Source organism: Falco cherrug, chromosome 19 (assembly GCF_023634085.1).
Source record: "Falco cherrug isolate bFalChe1 chromosome 19, bFalChe1.pri, whole genome shotgun sequence".
Classification (NCBI taxonomy): Eukaryota; Metazoa; Chordata; class Aves; order Falconiformes; family Falconidae; genus Falco; species Falco cherrug.
In genome coordinates, this window is record NC_073715.1 from 1,583,567 (window position 1) to 1,598,013 (window position 14,447).

At 59.7% G+C, this 14,447-nt stretch overlaps 1 protein-coding gene across 1 annotated transcript; it reads right to left on the bottom strand.

Moving 5' to 3' along the window:
- Window positions 1–292: 292 nt before the first annotated feature.
- On the bottom strand, window positions 293–2,247 carry S100A11 (S100 calcium binding protein A11). The gene is made up of 3 exons (XM_005434785.4): window positions 2,085–2,247; window positions 820–957; window positions 293–571 (listed from the first exon to the last, which is right to left on the bottom strand). Exons 1-3 carry the CDS (start codon window positions 2,085–2,087, stop codon window positions 428–430), a joined length of 285 nt encoding a protein of 94 aa, XP_005434842.2. The 5' UTR covers window positions 2,088–2,247; the 3' UTR covers window positions 293–427.
- Window positions 2,248–14,447: the final 12,200 nt, after the last annotated feature.

Here is a 14,447-nt window from a genome sequence, read left to right on the forward strand (position 1 = left end):
CCGGTGCTCAAATCTATCTGTAATAGAATTGCTCCTGTCTTTGCATTTACCTTGTGTAGTTGTACCCTTTAGTGTTACTGTACCTTTTCCCGTGGTACTTAACAGGCTGGAGGGTCTCCAAAGCCAGGTGGGTTGGAGTTCCCAGCAGTGACAGGGCTGAGAACTCACATGTTCTCACTTCGGTGGAGAAGCAGAGGGCAGGACCTAGAGATCCCGCTCCCTCCGTGGCTGGACTACTTTCCCAGTGCTTTCTCCTCACTCGCCATGCTGAAATAAAACCATGCCTTACACGAGGATTTTAAACCTTTTATTTTACACATAAAAACGAAGAATGTGTATGTCCCTATCTTAAGGGCACTGCTTCCAGCTTTGCATTGGTCTTGTTTGAGGAATGTTGACAGTGGTGGAGGAGACACAGCAACCCGGGCTAGGGCTTGAGTATCAGGGACTCGTGGCAGGCCACGGCGATGCCCCCGATGAGGTTCAGGAACTCCTGGAAGTCTAGCTGCCCGTCGCTATTCAAATCGAGTTTCTTCATCATCCTGTCCACGACGCCGGGGTCCTTCTGATTCTGCAAAAGAGATGGGAATCGATGTCTGCCTGGAGGGAAGGAACTGCCCCACGTGTGGAACTGCAGCAGTGAGGGGGAGAGGGGCTGGCAGAGGGGGGCAGAATCCAAGCGGGCCACGCTTTCGCTTCTGGTGGGAGCGAGCTTTTCCCATTGCCCACCCCGTGGTCTGTGGGTCAGAGGTGTTGATTGCTATCCCAGGGGCTGGAGTGCATGCCGCGGGAAGCTCTTCCGGACCGGATTTTGCTCACCTTTGTGAAGGCAGCCAGCTCGGTGTTCATGAAAGCCACGAATTCCCTCTTGGAGAGCTTGCAGCTGTCCCCTTCACGCCCCGCGTACCGCTGGAAGACGGCCAGCAGGGACTCGATGCAGCGTTCTGTCTCTGTGGGCTGCAGGAGCAAGAGCAAGTTCAGGCGAGCATGGAGCATCGCAGGGAGCCCTGGGCTCGCGGAAGAGCAACCTGATTTATTTCTGGAGCAAGGCTGGGCTGAGAGGGGCCTCCTGCAGTTGCTTTACTCAGAGTTTCTTACGCCAAACCTGTCCAGCTGCATTTTTACTTGGTATTAATTTCTCTGCTGCCTTGGCACAGCGCCGTGGTGCAGGAAGGGCCCAGAGGATCGGGGAGTGGTTCATGGAAAATCCCCCGGGGAGCTGTCAGCTCCCATCAGAGGAGTGTCCTGGACTGTGAAGAGCTTGTGCTGCAACCACAGCGCTGTGCCTGTTTTTTCCATGCTCTCCAGCATGGCTTGGCTGGGGCTGCTTCGCTGGAAAGATAAAAGCCTGTCGTCCCGCCTTGCCCTCCCCCCTTTCCCTCCCCCTGCCCTGCCTGGGCTGAGGACAGACCTGAGTCATGAGAGAAAAATGCAAGCGGAGATGGCTGCAAGCAGGGACTGAGCTGGGCTGGAGAGGGGCGAGGGCGACATGGGGGGCGTGTGGGGCTCTTCCCCTCCCTCTGGCTCTGGTTTTTGGGGAAGGGCAGGGCGGGGGTGAGCTGGGGGGCGTCCACCCTTCCCTGCCTGACCTCAGCATCCTGGGGACTCCTGGCCACATCCTGCCCTGCCTGAGGCTCAGTTCAGCCTTTTATGGTTAATTTTCAAGGAGCCCAGTTGCTTCCGTCCTCAGCCCCTTGGCCCCTCTGCATCCCCCTACCCTGCTGCTGGGGGTGGGATGAGGTGGGGGAGGCAGAGCTGCAGCCCCCAGTCTGATGATGGGCATCGGGAGCAGCAGTGGTGGGAAAAAGGAGGGGAGGGAAGGAGGGGAACAACACAAATGCCACCTCCTAGTCCCCCGCACCTGCAGGGACCCTCTGCCCTCCCTCTCCAGCTCTGACCCCTCTTCCCACGCCCGGGCCCCCTCCCTGGCAGAGATTTACCTCAGCCCTGGGCACTGTCTGCTCTTCCCCGTGCCAAAGCGCCTCTCGCCTTCAGCTCTGGGGCCTCTTGTGGGAAAACCCATTGCCCTCCTGCCCTCACCGAGCTGCCTCTCCCGCCCCAGCCCGGCGTCCCGGCTCACTCACCATGGCTGGGGTGCGAAGGGGGGGCTCAGTCCTCGGCAGGGCCGCGGTGCGATGTGGCACAGCAGCAGCCGGGGCGGTTATGAGCCTCACGCCACAGCCACCGCCCTTCCCGGTGCAGCCAGCGCCCAGCCCTGACTCAGCCCCTTGGGCTGCGTTGGGCAATGTCAGCTCTAACGGCAGATCTGGACATGCCTGCGGCCCCCAGCTCAGGCACAGGAATGCGCCAGGCCCCTCCTTTAGGCTCTGTCCTTTTCCCTCCGGAGTTTTATTCTTTACAGTTATTTACACTCCCATTTTCTCCTTCCGAGCTCTTTTCCCCTCTTGGTTTTTATGGCTCCCTTCATCTCACCCCCAAGCTCAGCGCTACATTCCCCCCTGGGGCTGCCTTGCTGCTACCCGGAGCATCCTCAGCATTTCCTCTTGCTACCGTGATATTTGGGCTTCCCCAGCTTTTTCTAACGAGGCCGGCAAAGGCAGAGCAGGCACAGGGGAGCGGGCAGCGTGCCCCCCGCCTGCCAGGGCTGCCCACCCCAGGGGCCACTGCTGCCTGGCCCCTTTGACCCTGAGCGCTCCTATCTGCTGAGCTTTGCTGATAACACCTCGTAACCTTCTCGTGGTGTGAAAGCAGGGAAGGCAGCTCCATGGGGTTGGGATGCTGTGCTGGGAGCTGGCTGCAGCCAGGATTTGTTCCCCAGTGGTGCTGGTCAGAGCTCCCTGCTTGGGGCTGGCTGCCTTCATGCTGCTGTGGCGTGAGAGACCCTGGAGAGCTGAAAACAGGGAGACGCAGAGGTGGAGGAGAGACTTGAGGGACACAAAGGGCACTCGGAGAGGTGAGTGATGTGCCCAAATAGCTCAGAGGAGGGTGGGGGCTGCGGGGCTTGGGCTGCTCAGGACCCAGCACATGGGGCTGTGATGCTTGGCCACTTCCCATTCATCAGGAGCTGGGGAAGCTGCTGGGGCGTGTGGTGCTCAGCCGTGGCTGTGCCGCCGTCCTGCGGTTACAGCACTGCTCCCCACCGGCACTGACGCAGAATCACCCGCCCAGGGCCGGATTTCCCAGTGGCTCCCAGCCCTGGGTGGTATGTGTTTCCCCAAAAGCGTTGGGGGGGCCTGGAGCGAAGAGGTTGGGGTAACAGGGGAGGTGGGATGTGCTCTAGGGTCTGGGACAGCTTCCAGGGAGGGGGCTCTTCAGCAAATCCTCCTGGAGACTGACTCGGCATAGAGCAGGAGAATGGGAAACAGCAAATCCAGGGGACAACTGTCCCCAATGTATTTTCCTTTCCTGCCCCAATTTCCTGCCCCCAAACTCCTTTTTTCTTATGTACTGGGGAAAAAGCACTTGCCACCCCTCCCACCCTCTCCCACACTGGAAACGGTTCAGTCCGCGTAAATGAAAAGGATTTTCCAAACCTGGGAACTGAGGTCAGGAAACCTGCTGCCCTTCTCCTTGGATTTTGCAATTCTACCTGCGTTTTGCAAAGTTCTTTTTGTGCATTAAAATAAGCTGGTTGGAGGGGCAGGTGTTGTTCCCCCCCCCTTTGCAAAGGCAGATCCCAGGGGAGTGGTGGCCTGGCCCCATCCTGGCTGCAGCGAGGGATTTCAGGAGGTTTCTGTTTCTTGCTGCTGCTGTCTGTGTGCGTTTGCAGTCAAGGCTTTGGCCCTGTTTGTAGACAGACCATCTGTCCCACCATATGTTTGTCACCAAGACGTGTGACTGTCACGTGCGCGAAGGGGACAGCGTTGAGAGCATTGCCCCGAGTGCATCCGCCTTGCCCCTGGCTGGGACAGACCCTTTGAGTCCCTCTGGCACTTCAAGATATCACAGGATGGTGGCCAGGGCTAGGTGGGTGAGAAGCCCTGGCCCTCCAGGCTGCATCAGGCTGTGGTGGACCTGAGATGCCCTGGTTCCTCCTGGCTAGCCAGTGGGCTCTGGTTGCATTTAAGAGCAAGACACAGATGGTGCTGGGATTGTCTTTGCTTCTCTCTGTCTTCTTGCAGAACCGCAGCCCCATCTGCTGCTGAGGGAATTGGTTCTCTCTTGTTCAAGGGAAAGAAAAGTGAATAAAATCTAGTTTTCTCCAGGGAGGGTCATGGACATCTCAGTCCCCAGCCTCGTGCACCACGGGTGAGATCCAGTGCATTTTCCCTGCTGTGCTGCTGCCCCCCTCCTGCCCCAGGATCCAGGAGTGGTCCCAGGTATGGGGCAGCCCCAGGGGGAAAGGCAGACGGGTCCATGTAGCCAGGAAACGTGCGCCTGGCTGGCTTTGGACTGCTGGCTCTCCCTGGCGTGCTCATCTGCCGTGAAAGCTGGGACGCACGCGCGCATCCCTGTGTGGGGCTCGGACCACAGCATGTGCCAGCTGCGATGGGAGCCCCCGGCACCATGCATGTCAGTAGTGAGGGCCAGAGTTTGAGAGGTATGTGGGCTCCTAGACATGTAGGAAGGAGGATCTGGTGGGCTTTTCAGCAGCCCCTGTCTGGATTAAGTGCCTGGGATTAGGAGGAATGTGTGATCTGAACTGGGACACCCTCCCACCAGGCTGAAGCCCTTGCAGAAATTAGATGCAAGGATGAAGGATTGCGGCAGTCAGTGCAGTCATCAGCTATTTATTCTGATTTTTCATGCAATACATCAGTGTGAAGAAGAAAGAGACCCCCCACCCACCACCATTATCCTGCAGTAACCACAGCATAACTCAACTGCTTCAAAGCTTCTGTGAGGCTGGAGCTGGGATTCTGCTCAGCTGTTCGGAGAGCAGAAAGGTGTAACCAAAAACACTAAGTCTACAAAAGTGGTGGTTTTTCCCCCCCCCCAGACTCGAGGATTTTCAGGCCCCACAATAAGTATGATTGAGCTACTGGGATTTTAATTTTTTTTTTTTTCATGTTGCACGGTAGAAGCTAACAGGGGAGCCAGTCACAGGGCTAGGGGAGACGTGAGTGCAGTGAGATGCAGAACAGTCACGCCACAGGGTAGAAGGGATGACAGGGACATAAAGGACAGAGAAACCCAAAGAATCCAATTAGAGCAGAGAAGTGACTAAATACTGCATTAAAGTAGATAGACATAACGCAGGGAGGCAGAAGCTGCAGGTCCTGGAGGAGCTCTCTGCCTACCTAGCTGCTGAGGATTTGTTCTGTGGAAAACCCCCAAAGCCACTTGACACCCTCTCAGAGCACCCAGTTAACCCTTTTGTGTTGAATACTTCTGTGCCACCTCACGGTGACACCCTAAGCTGAAAGCAGAGAGCAGAAGTGATCCTCAAAAAGACACCGAGAAGCCCCACCAGCTCCAAGGAGAGGACCTCCCCTTAAAGTGCCGTGGCTTCTTTGCTCCTCTTGCTGTTGTCCTCCTGCCGTGGCTGGCGGCTCTTCTCCGGAGGGGGAAGCTCTGCATCCTCTTGGCAGTGGCTGGCTTCATCTCTCCGGGATGGCTGGGGACGGCTCTCTTTGGTGGCTGGCCAGCCCTGCTTGAGAACCTCCTGTGGCTCTGGAGCCTGCGGCAGAGGTGGGCAGCTCTTCGCCTCCCCATCCTCACGCTCCCTCACCTGGCAGCTGGATTCGGGCTCCCGCGGGACCTGCTCCCTGGCAGCTTTTGATCCATCTCCCTGGGGCTGATGCTTCTTCTCTTCCGTGTCAGGTACCCTAGGGCACTGCCTGTCCCTCCTGTCCTCCTTGGGCTTTGCTCGGCAAGAGTCCCCCTTAACTCCATCCAGCTGAAAGGCAGAAGCCTGGCGAGGCCCTTCCTTCACCCCTTTTCCAGACCTCTCCTGTGGCTCACTGAGATCCCTCGTGTTTTCCCGGCCGCTAGAAGCTGGTTTGCCCTTTTGACACAGTGGTTCAGGGTCCCCTGTTTCTCTTCGGGGTTGTGGCTCTGGATCGTTGTCTCTGTCACAAGGGACTGCCGGTGGCTGGGATGATACGTAGCACTTCTTCATGTAGACGGGCTGCCCCACGTCGTGGGGCTGGTGGCAGACAGTCTCATAGGTGGTGGCTTTGGGATCGTTCAAATTCGGGGTCATGTGGACCAGGTATGCAAGGGTCTGAGGCTCGCAGGGCTGAGGGACGGCACGCACCTCTGGCCGTACGTCGGGCTCATCGGGGATGTAACGGACTCTCACGTCAGTGACAGACGCCTGCTCTCCTGCGGGGCAGAGGTCTCTGTTATCCACTTCCATGGTTTGATAGAGGCTCCTCCCGTGACCTCGTCTATTATCCTCGTTTGCCTCAGAAGCTTCTACCTCATGTAAAAACTGGTGGTTCCTCCCCTCCCGGTCACTGGAGGGCTCACAGAGGGTGCTGTCACATGGCTCATGCTGAAATTCAATTGCCGGGCGGTGGTACAGAATATCCCTCTCCTGTTCGCCTTCCAGAATCTGGAGGCTGCTTCTCCTGCGTGTCTCCCTATGGAAACTCAGGGGATCTTGCGCTTCCCTTTCCCGCGTCTGGCGGCTGCGGCGCTCATAGACATCGATCTCCAGCTCCCGTTGGCGATCAACCCTCCTCTCCCGCAGGGGCTCTTCCCTCTCTCTTCCACGGAAAATCCTCCTCTCCTCCTCTTGGTCTACGCACTCACGGGCACGGTCCCTCCTTTCCAGCACGTCCTCACGTGGCTCCAGTTCGCGGGACTCACGGTGGATCTTCACATCGGCTTCTGCTTCTGCCACCACGGTTTCTCGTGTCCTTTCGTACCTCACTGCCTCAGGCCTCCTCCTTCCATCACCTTCGCGCTCCCGTGTCTCACAGACGCGTCTGTCGCGTGTCTCTCTCTGCTCAGCCGTGGCATCGCGCTCTTCCCTTTCCCGCGTCTGGCGGCTGCGGCGCTCATAGACATCGATCTCCAGCTCCCGTTGGCGATCGACCCTCCTCTCCCGCAGGGGCTCTTCCCCCTCTCTTCCACGGCATATTCTCCTCTCATCCCGTCGGTCTTCCCCCTCACGAAGATATTCCCTCCTTTCTATGTCCTCACGTGGCTCCAGTTCGCGGGACTCACGGTGGATCTTCACATCGGCTTCTGCTTCTGCCACCACGGTTTCTCGTGTCCTTTCGTACCTCACTGCCTCAGGCCTCCTCCTTCCATCGCCTTCGCGCTCCCGTGTCTCACAGACGCGTCTGTCGCGTGTCTCTCTCTGCTCAGCCGTGGCATCGCGCTCTTCCCTTTCCCGCGTCTGGCGGCTGCGGCGCTCATAGACATCGATCTCCAGCTCCCGTTGGCGATCGACCCTCCTCTCCCGCAGGGGCTCTTCCCTCTCTCTTCCACGGAAAATCCTCCTCTCCTCCTCTTGGTCTACGCACTCACGGGCACGGTCCCTCCTTTCCAGCACGTCCTCACGTGGCTCCAGTTCGCGGGACTCACGGTGGATCTTCACATCGGCTTCTGCTTCTGCCACCACGGTTTCTCGTGTCCTTTCGTACCTCACTGCCTCAGGCCTCCTCCTTCCATCGCCTTCGCGCTCCCGTGTCTCACAGACGCGTCTGTCGCGTGTCTCTCTCTGCTCAGCCGTGGCATCGCGCTCTTCCCTTTCCCGCGTCTGGCGGCTGCGGCGCTCATAGACATCGATCTCCAGCTCCCGTTGGTGATCGACCCTCCTCTCCCGCAGGGGCTCTTCCCTCTCTCTTCCACGGCATATTCTCCTCTCATCCCGTCGGTCTTCCCCCTCACGAAGATATTCCCTCCTTTCTATGTCCTCACGTGGCTCCAGTTCGCGGGACTCACGGTGGATCTTCACATCGGCTTCTGCTTCTGCCACCACGGTTTCTCGTGTCCTTTCGTACCTCACTGCCTCAGGCCTCCTCCTTCCATCGCCTTCGCGCTCCCGTGTCTCACAGACGCGTCTGTCGCGTGTCTCTCTCTGCTCAGCCGTGGCATCGCGCTCTTCCCTTTCCCGCGTCTGGCGGCTGCGGCGCTCATAGACATCGATCTCCAGCTCCCGTTGGCGATCGACCCTCCTCTCCCGCAGGGGCTCTTCCCTCTCTCTTCCACGGCATATTCTCCTCTCATCCCGTCGGTCTTCCCCCTCACGAAGATATTCCCTCCTTTCTATGTCCTCACGTGGCTCCAGTTCACGGGACTCACGGTGGATCTTCACATCGGCTTCTGCTTCTGCCACCACGGTTTCTCGTGTCCTTTCGTACCTCACTGCCTCAGGCCTCCTCCTTCCATCGCCTTCGCGCTCCCGTGTCTCACAGACGCGTCTGTCGCGTGTCTCTCTCTGCTCAGCCGTGGCATCGCGCTCTTCCCTTTCCCGCGTCTGGCGGCTGCGGCGCTCATAGACATCGATCTCCAGCTCCCGTTGGCGATCGACCCTCCTCTCCCGCAGGGGCTCTTCCCTCTCTCTTCCACGGCATATTCTCCTCTCATCCCGTCGGTCTTCCCCCTCACGAAGATATTCCCTCCTTTCTATGTCCTCACGTGGCTCCAGTTCGCGGGACTCACGGTGGATCTTCACATCGGCTTCTGCTTCTGCCACCACGGTTTCTCGTGTCCTTTCGTACCTCACTGCCTCAGGCCTCCTCCTTCCATCGCCTTCGCGCTCCCGTGTCTCACAGACGCGTCTGTCGCGTGTCTCTCTCTGCTCAGCCGTGGCATCGCGCTCTTCCCTTTCCCGCGTCTGGCGGCTGCGGCGCTCATAGACATCGATCTCCAGCTCCCGTTGGCGATCGACCCTCCTCTCCCGCAGGGGCTCTTCCCTCTCTCTTCCACGGAAAATCCTCCTCTCCTCCTCTTGGTCTACGCACTCACGGGCACGGTCCCTCCTTTCCAGCACGTCCTCACGTGGCTCCAGTTCACGGGACTCACGGTGGATCTTCACATCGGCTTCTGCTTCTGCCACCACGGTTTCTCGTGTCCTTTCGTACCTCACTGCCTCAGGCCTCCTCCTTCCATCGCCTTCGCGCTCCCGTGTCTCACAGACGCGTCTGTCGCGTGTCTCTCTCTGCTCAGCCGTGGCATCGCGCTCTTCCCTTTCCCGCGTCTGGCGGCTGCGGCGCTCATAGACATCGATCTCCAGCTCCCGTTGGCGATCGACCCTCCTCTCCCGCAGGGGCTCTTCCCCCTCTCTTCCACGGCATATTCTCCTCTCATCCCGTCGGTCTTCCCCCTCACGAAGATATTCCCTCCTTTCTATGTCCTCACGTGGCTCCAGTTCGCGGGACTCACGGTGGATCTTCACATCGGCTTCTGCTTCTGCCACCACGGTTTCTCGTGTCCTTTCGTACCTCACTGCCTCAGGCCTCCTCCTTCCATCGCCTTCGCGCTCCCGTGTCTCACAGACGCGTCTGTCGCGTGTCTCTCTCTGCTCAGCCGTGGCATCGCGCTCTTCCCTTTCCCGCGTCTGGCGGCTGCGGCGCTCATAGACATCGATCTCCAGCTCCCGTTGGCGATCGACCCTCCTCTCCCGCAGGGGCTCTTCCCTCTCTCTTCCACGGCATATTCTCCTCTCATCCCGTCGGTCTTCCCCCTCACGAAGATATTCCCTCCTTTCTATGTCCTCACGTGGCTCCAGTTCGCGGGACTCACGGTGGATCTTCACATCGGCTTCTGCTTCTGCCACCACGGTTTCTCGTGTCCTTTCGTACCTCACTGCCTCAGGCCTCCTCCTTCCATCGCCTTCGCGCTCCCGTGTCTCACAGACGCGTCTGTCGCGTGTCTCTCTCTGCTCAGCCGTGGCATCGCGCTCTTCCCTTTCCCGCGTCTGGCGGCTGCGGCGCTCATAGACATCGATCTCCAGCTCCCGTTGGCGATCGACCCTCCTCTCCCGCAGGGGCTCTTCCCTCTCTCTTCCACGGCATATTCTCCTCTCATCCCGTCGGTCTTCCCCCTCACGAAGATATTCCCTCCTTTCTATGTCCTCACGTGGCTCCAGTTCGCGGGACTCACGGTGGATCTTCACATCGGCTTCTGCTTCTGCCACCACGGTTTCTCGTGTCCTTTCGTACCTCACTGCCTCAGGCCTCCTCCTTCCATCGCCTTCGCGCTCCCGTGTCTCACAGACGCGTCTGTCGCGTGTCTCTCTCTGCTCAGCCGTGGCATCGCGCTCTTCCCTTTCCCGCGTCTGGCGGCTGCGGCGCTCATAGACATCGATCTCCAGCTCCCGTTGGCGATCGACCCTCCTCTCCCGCAGGGGCTCTTCCCTCTCTCTTCCACGGAAAATCCTCCTCTCCTCCTCTTGGTCTACGCACTCACGGGCACGGTCCCTCCTTTCCAGCACGTCCTCACGTGGCTCCAGTTCACGGGACTCACGGTGGATCTTCACATCGGCTTCTGCTTCTGCCACCACGGTTTCTCGTGTCCTTTCGTACCTCACTGCCTCAGGCCTCCTCCTTCCATCGCCTTCGCGCTCCCGTGTCTCACAGACGCGTCTGTCGCGTGTCTCTCTCTGCTCAGCCGTGGCATCGCGCTCTTCCCTTTCCCGCGTCTGGCGGCTGCGGCGCTCATAGACATCGATCTCCAGCTCCCGTTGGCGATCGACCCTCCTCTCCCGCAGGGGCTCTTCCCCCTCTCTTCCACGGCATATTCTCCTCTCATCCCGTCGGTCTTCCCCCTCACGAAGATATTCCCTCCTTTCTATGTCCTCACGTGGCTCCAGTTCGCGGGACTCACGGTGGATCTTCACATCGGCTTCTGCTTCTGCCACCACGGTTTCTCGTGTCCTTTCGTACCTCACTGCCTCAGGCCTCCTCCTTCCATCGCCTTCGCGCTCCCGTGTCTCACAGACGCGTCTGTCGCGTGTCTCTCTCTGCTCAGCCGTGGCATCGCGCTCTTCCCTTTCCCGCGTCTGGCGGCTGCGGCGCTCATAGACATCGATCTCCAGCTCCCGTTGGCGATCGACCCTCCTCTCCCGCAGGGGCTCTTCCCTCTCTCTTCCACGGCATATTCTCCTCTCATCCCGTCGGTCTTCCCCCTCACGAAGATATTCCCTCCTTTCTATGTCCTCACGTGGCTCCAGTTCGCGGGACTCACGGTGGATCTTCACATCGGCTTCTGCTTCTGCCACCACGGTTTCTCGTGTCCTTTCGTACCTCACTGCCTCAGGCCTCCTCCTTCCATCGCCTTCGCGCTCCCGTGTCTCACAGACGCGTCTGTCGCGTGTCTCTCTCTGCTCAGCCGTGGCATCGCGCTCTTCCCTTTCCCGCGTCTGGCGGCTGCGGCGCTCATAGACATCGATCTCCAGCTCCCGTTGGCGATCGACCCTCCTCTCCCGCAGGGGCTCTTCCCTCTCTCTTCCACGGAAAATCCTCCTCTCCTCCTCTTGGTCTACGCACTCACGGGCACGGTCCCTCCTTTCCAGCACGTCCTCACGTGGCTCCAGTTCACGGGACTCACGGTGGATCTTCACATCGGCTTCTGCTTCTGCCACCACGGTTTCTCGTGTCCTTTCGTACCTCACTGCCTCAGGCCTCCTCCTTCCATCGCCTTCGCGCTCCCGTGTCTCACAGACGCGTCTGTCGCGTGTCTCTCTCTGCTCAGCCGTGGCATCGCGCTCTTCCCTTTCCCGCGTCTGGCGGCTGCGGCGCTCATAGACATCGATCTCCAGCTCCCGTTGGCGATCGACCCTCCTCTCCCGCAGGGGCTCTTCCCCCTCTCTTCCACGGCATATTCTCCTCTCATCCCGTCGGTCTTCCCCCTCACGAAGATATTCCCTCCTTTCTATGTCCTCACGTGGCTCCAGTTCGCGGGACTCACGGTGGATCTTCACATCGGCTTCTGCTTCTGCCACCACGGTTTCTCGTGTCCTTTCGTACCTCACTGCCTCAGGCCTCCTCCTTCCATCGCCTTCGCGCTCCCGTGTCTCACAGACGCGTCTGTCGCGTGTCTCTCTCTGCTCAGCCGTGGCATCGCGCTCTTCCCTTTCCCGCGTCTGGCGGCTGCGGCGCTCATAGACATCGATCTCCAGCTCCCGTTGGCGATCGACCCTCCTCTCCCGCAGGGGCTCTTCCCCCTCTCTTCCACGGCATATTCTCCTCTCATCCCGTCGGTCTTCCCCCTCACGAAGATATTCCCTCCTTTCTATGTCCTCACGTGGCTCCAGTTCGCGGGACTCACGGTGGATCTTCACATCGGCTTCTGCTTCTGCCACCACGGTTTCTCGTGTCCTTTCGTACCTCACTGCCTCAGGCCTCCTCCTTCCATCGCCTTCGCGCTCCCGTGTCTCACAGACGCGTCTGTCGCGTGTCTCTCTCTGCTCAGCCGTGGCATCGCGCTCTTCCCTTTCCCGCGTCTGGCGGCTGCGGCGCTCATAGACATCGATCTCCAGCTCCCGTTGGCGATCGACCCTCCTCTCCCGCAGGGGCTCTTCCCTCTCTCTTCCACGGAAAATCCTCCTCTCCTCCTCTTGGTCTACGCACTCACGGGCACGGTCCCTCCTTTCCAGCACGTCCTCACGTGGCTCCAGTTCACGGGACTCACGGTGGATCTTCACATCGGCTTCTGCTTCTGCCACCACGGTTTCTCGTGTCCTTTCGTACCTCACTGCCTCAGGCCTCCTCCTTCCATCGCCTTCGCGCTCCCGTGTCTCACAGACGCGTCTGTCGCGTGTCTCTCTCTGCTCAGCCGTGGCATCGCGCTCTTCCCTTTCCCGCGTCTGGCGGCTGCGGCGCTCATAGACATCGATCTCCAGCTCCCGTTGGCGATCGACCCTCCTCTCCCGCAGGGGCTCTTCCCCCTCTCTTCCACGGCATATTCTCCTCTCATCCCGTCGGTCTTCCCCCTCACGAAGATATTCCCTCCTTTCTATGTCCTCACGTGGCTCCAGTTCGCGGGACTCACGGTGGATCTTCACATCGGCTTCTGCTTCTGCCACCACGGTTTCTCGTGTCCTTTCGTACCTCACTGCCTCAGGCCTCCTCCTTCCATCGCCTTCGCGCTCCCGTGTCTCACAGATGCGTCTGTCGCGTGTCTCTCTCTGCTCAGCCGTGGCATCGCGCTCTTCCCTTTCCCGCGTCTGGCGGCTGCGGCGCTCATAGACATCGATCTCCAGCTCCCGTTGGCGATCGACCCTCCTCTCCCGCAGGGGCTCTTCCCTCTCTCTTCCACGGAAAATCCTCCTCTCCTCCTCTTGGTCTACGCACTCACGGGCACGGTCCCTCCTTTCCAGCACGTCCTCACGTGGCTCCAGTTCGCGGGACTCACGGTGGATCTTCACATCGGCTTCTGCTTCTGCCACCACGGTTTCTCGTGTCCTTTCGTACCTCACTGCCTCAGGCCTCCTCCTTCCATCGCCTTCGCGCTCCCGTGTCTCACAGACGCGTCTGTCGCGTGTCTCTCTCTGCTCAGCCGTGGCATCGCGCTCTTCCCTTTCCCGCGTCTGGCGGCTGCGGCGCTCATAGACATCGATCTCCAGCTCCCGTTGGCGATCGACCCTCCTCTCCCACAGGGGCTCTTCCCCCTCTCTTCCACGGCATATTCTCCTCTCATCCCGTCGGTCTTCCCCCTCACGAAGATATTCCCTCCTTTCTATGTCCTCACGTGGCTCCAGTTCGCGGGACTCACGGTGGATCTTCACATCGGCTTCTGCTTCTGCCACCACGGTTTCTCGTGTCCTTTCGTACCTCACTGCCTCAGGCCTCCTCCTTCCATCGCCTTCGCGCTCCCGTGTCTCACAGACGCGTCTGTCGCGTGTCTCTCTCTGCTCAGCCGTGGCATCGCGCTCTTCCCTTTCCCGCGTCTGGCGGCTGCGGCGCTCATAGACATCGATCTCCAGCTCCCGTTGGCGATCGACCCTCCTCTCCCGCAGGGGCTCTTCCCTCTCTCTTCCACGGAAAATCCTCCTCTCCTCCTCTTGGTCTACGCACTCACGGGCACGGTCCCTCCTTTCCAGCACGTCCTCACGTGGCTCCAGTTCGCGGGACTCACGGTGGATCTTCACATCGGCTTCTGCTTCTGCCACCACGGTTTCTCGTGTCCTTTCGTACCTCACTGCCTCAGGCCTCCTCCTTCCATCGCCTTCGCGCTCCCGTGTCTCACAGACGCGTCTGTCGCGTGTCTCTCTCTGCTCAGCCGTGGCATCGCGCTCTTCCCTTTCCCGCGTCTGGCGGCTGCGGCGCTCATAGACATCGATCTCCAGCTCCCGTTGGCGATCGACCCTCCTCTCCCGCAGGGGCTCTTCCCCCTCTCTTCCACGGCATATTCTCCTCTCAACCCGTCGGTCTTCCCCCTCACGAAGATATTCCCTCCTTTCTATGTCCTCACGTGGCTCCAGTTCGCGGGACTCACGGTGGATCTTCACATCGGCTTCTGCTTCTGCCACCACGGTTTCTCGTGTCCTTTCGTACCTCACTGCCTCAGGCCTCCTCCTTCCATCGCCTTCGCGCTCCCGTGTCTCACAGATGCGTCTGTCGCGTGTCTCTCTCTGCTCAGCCGTG

Bases quoted from the DNA above. Each gene is read 5' to 3' on its own strand.
- S100A11 (XM_005434785.4), bottom strand. The intron at 572-819 runs GTGAGCAAAATC...TCTCTTTTGCAG, and splicing joins AGCTGGCTGCCTTCACAAAG to AATCAGAAGGACCCCGGCGT.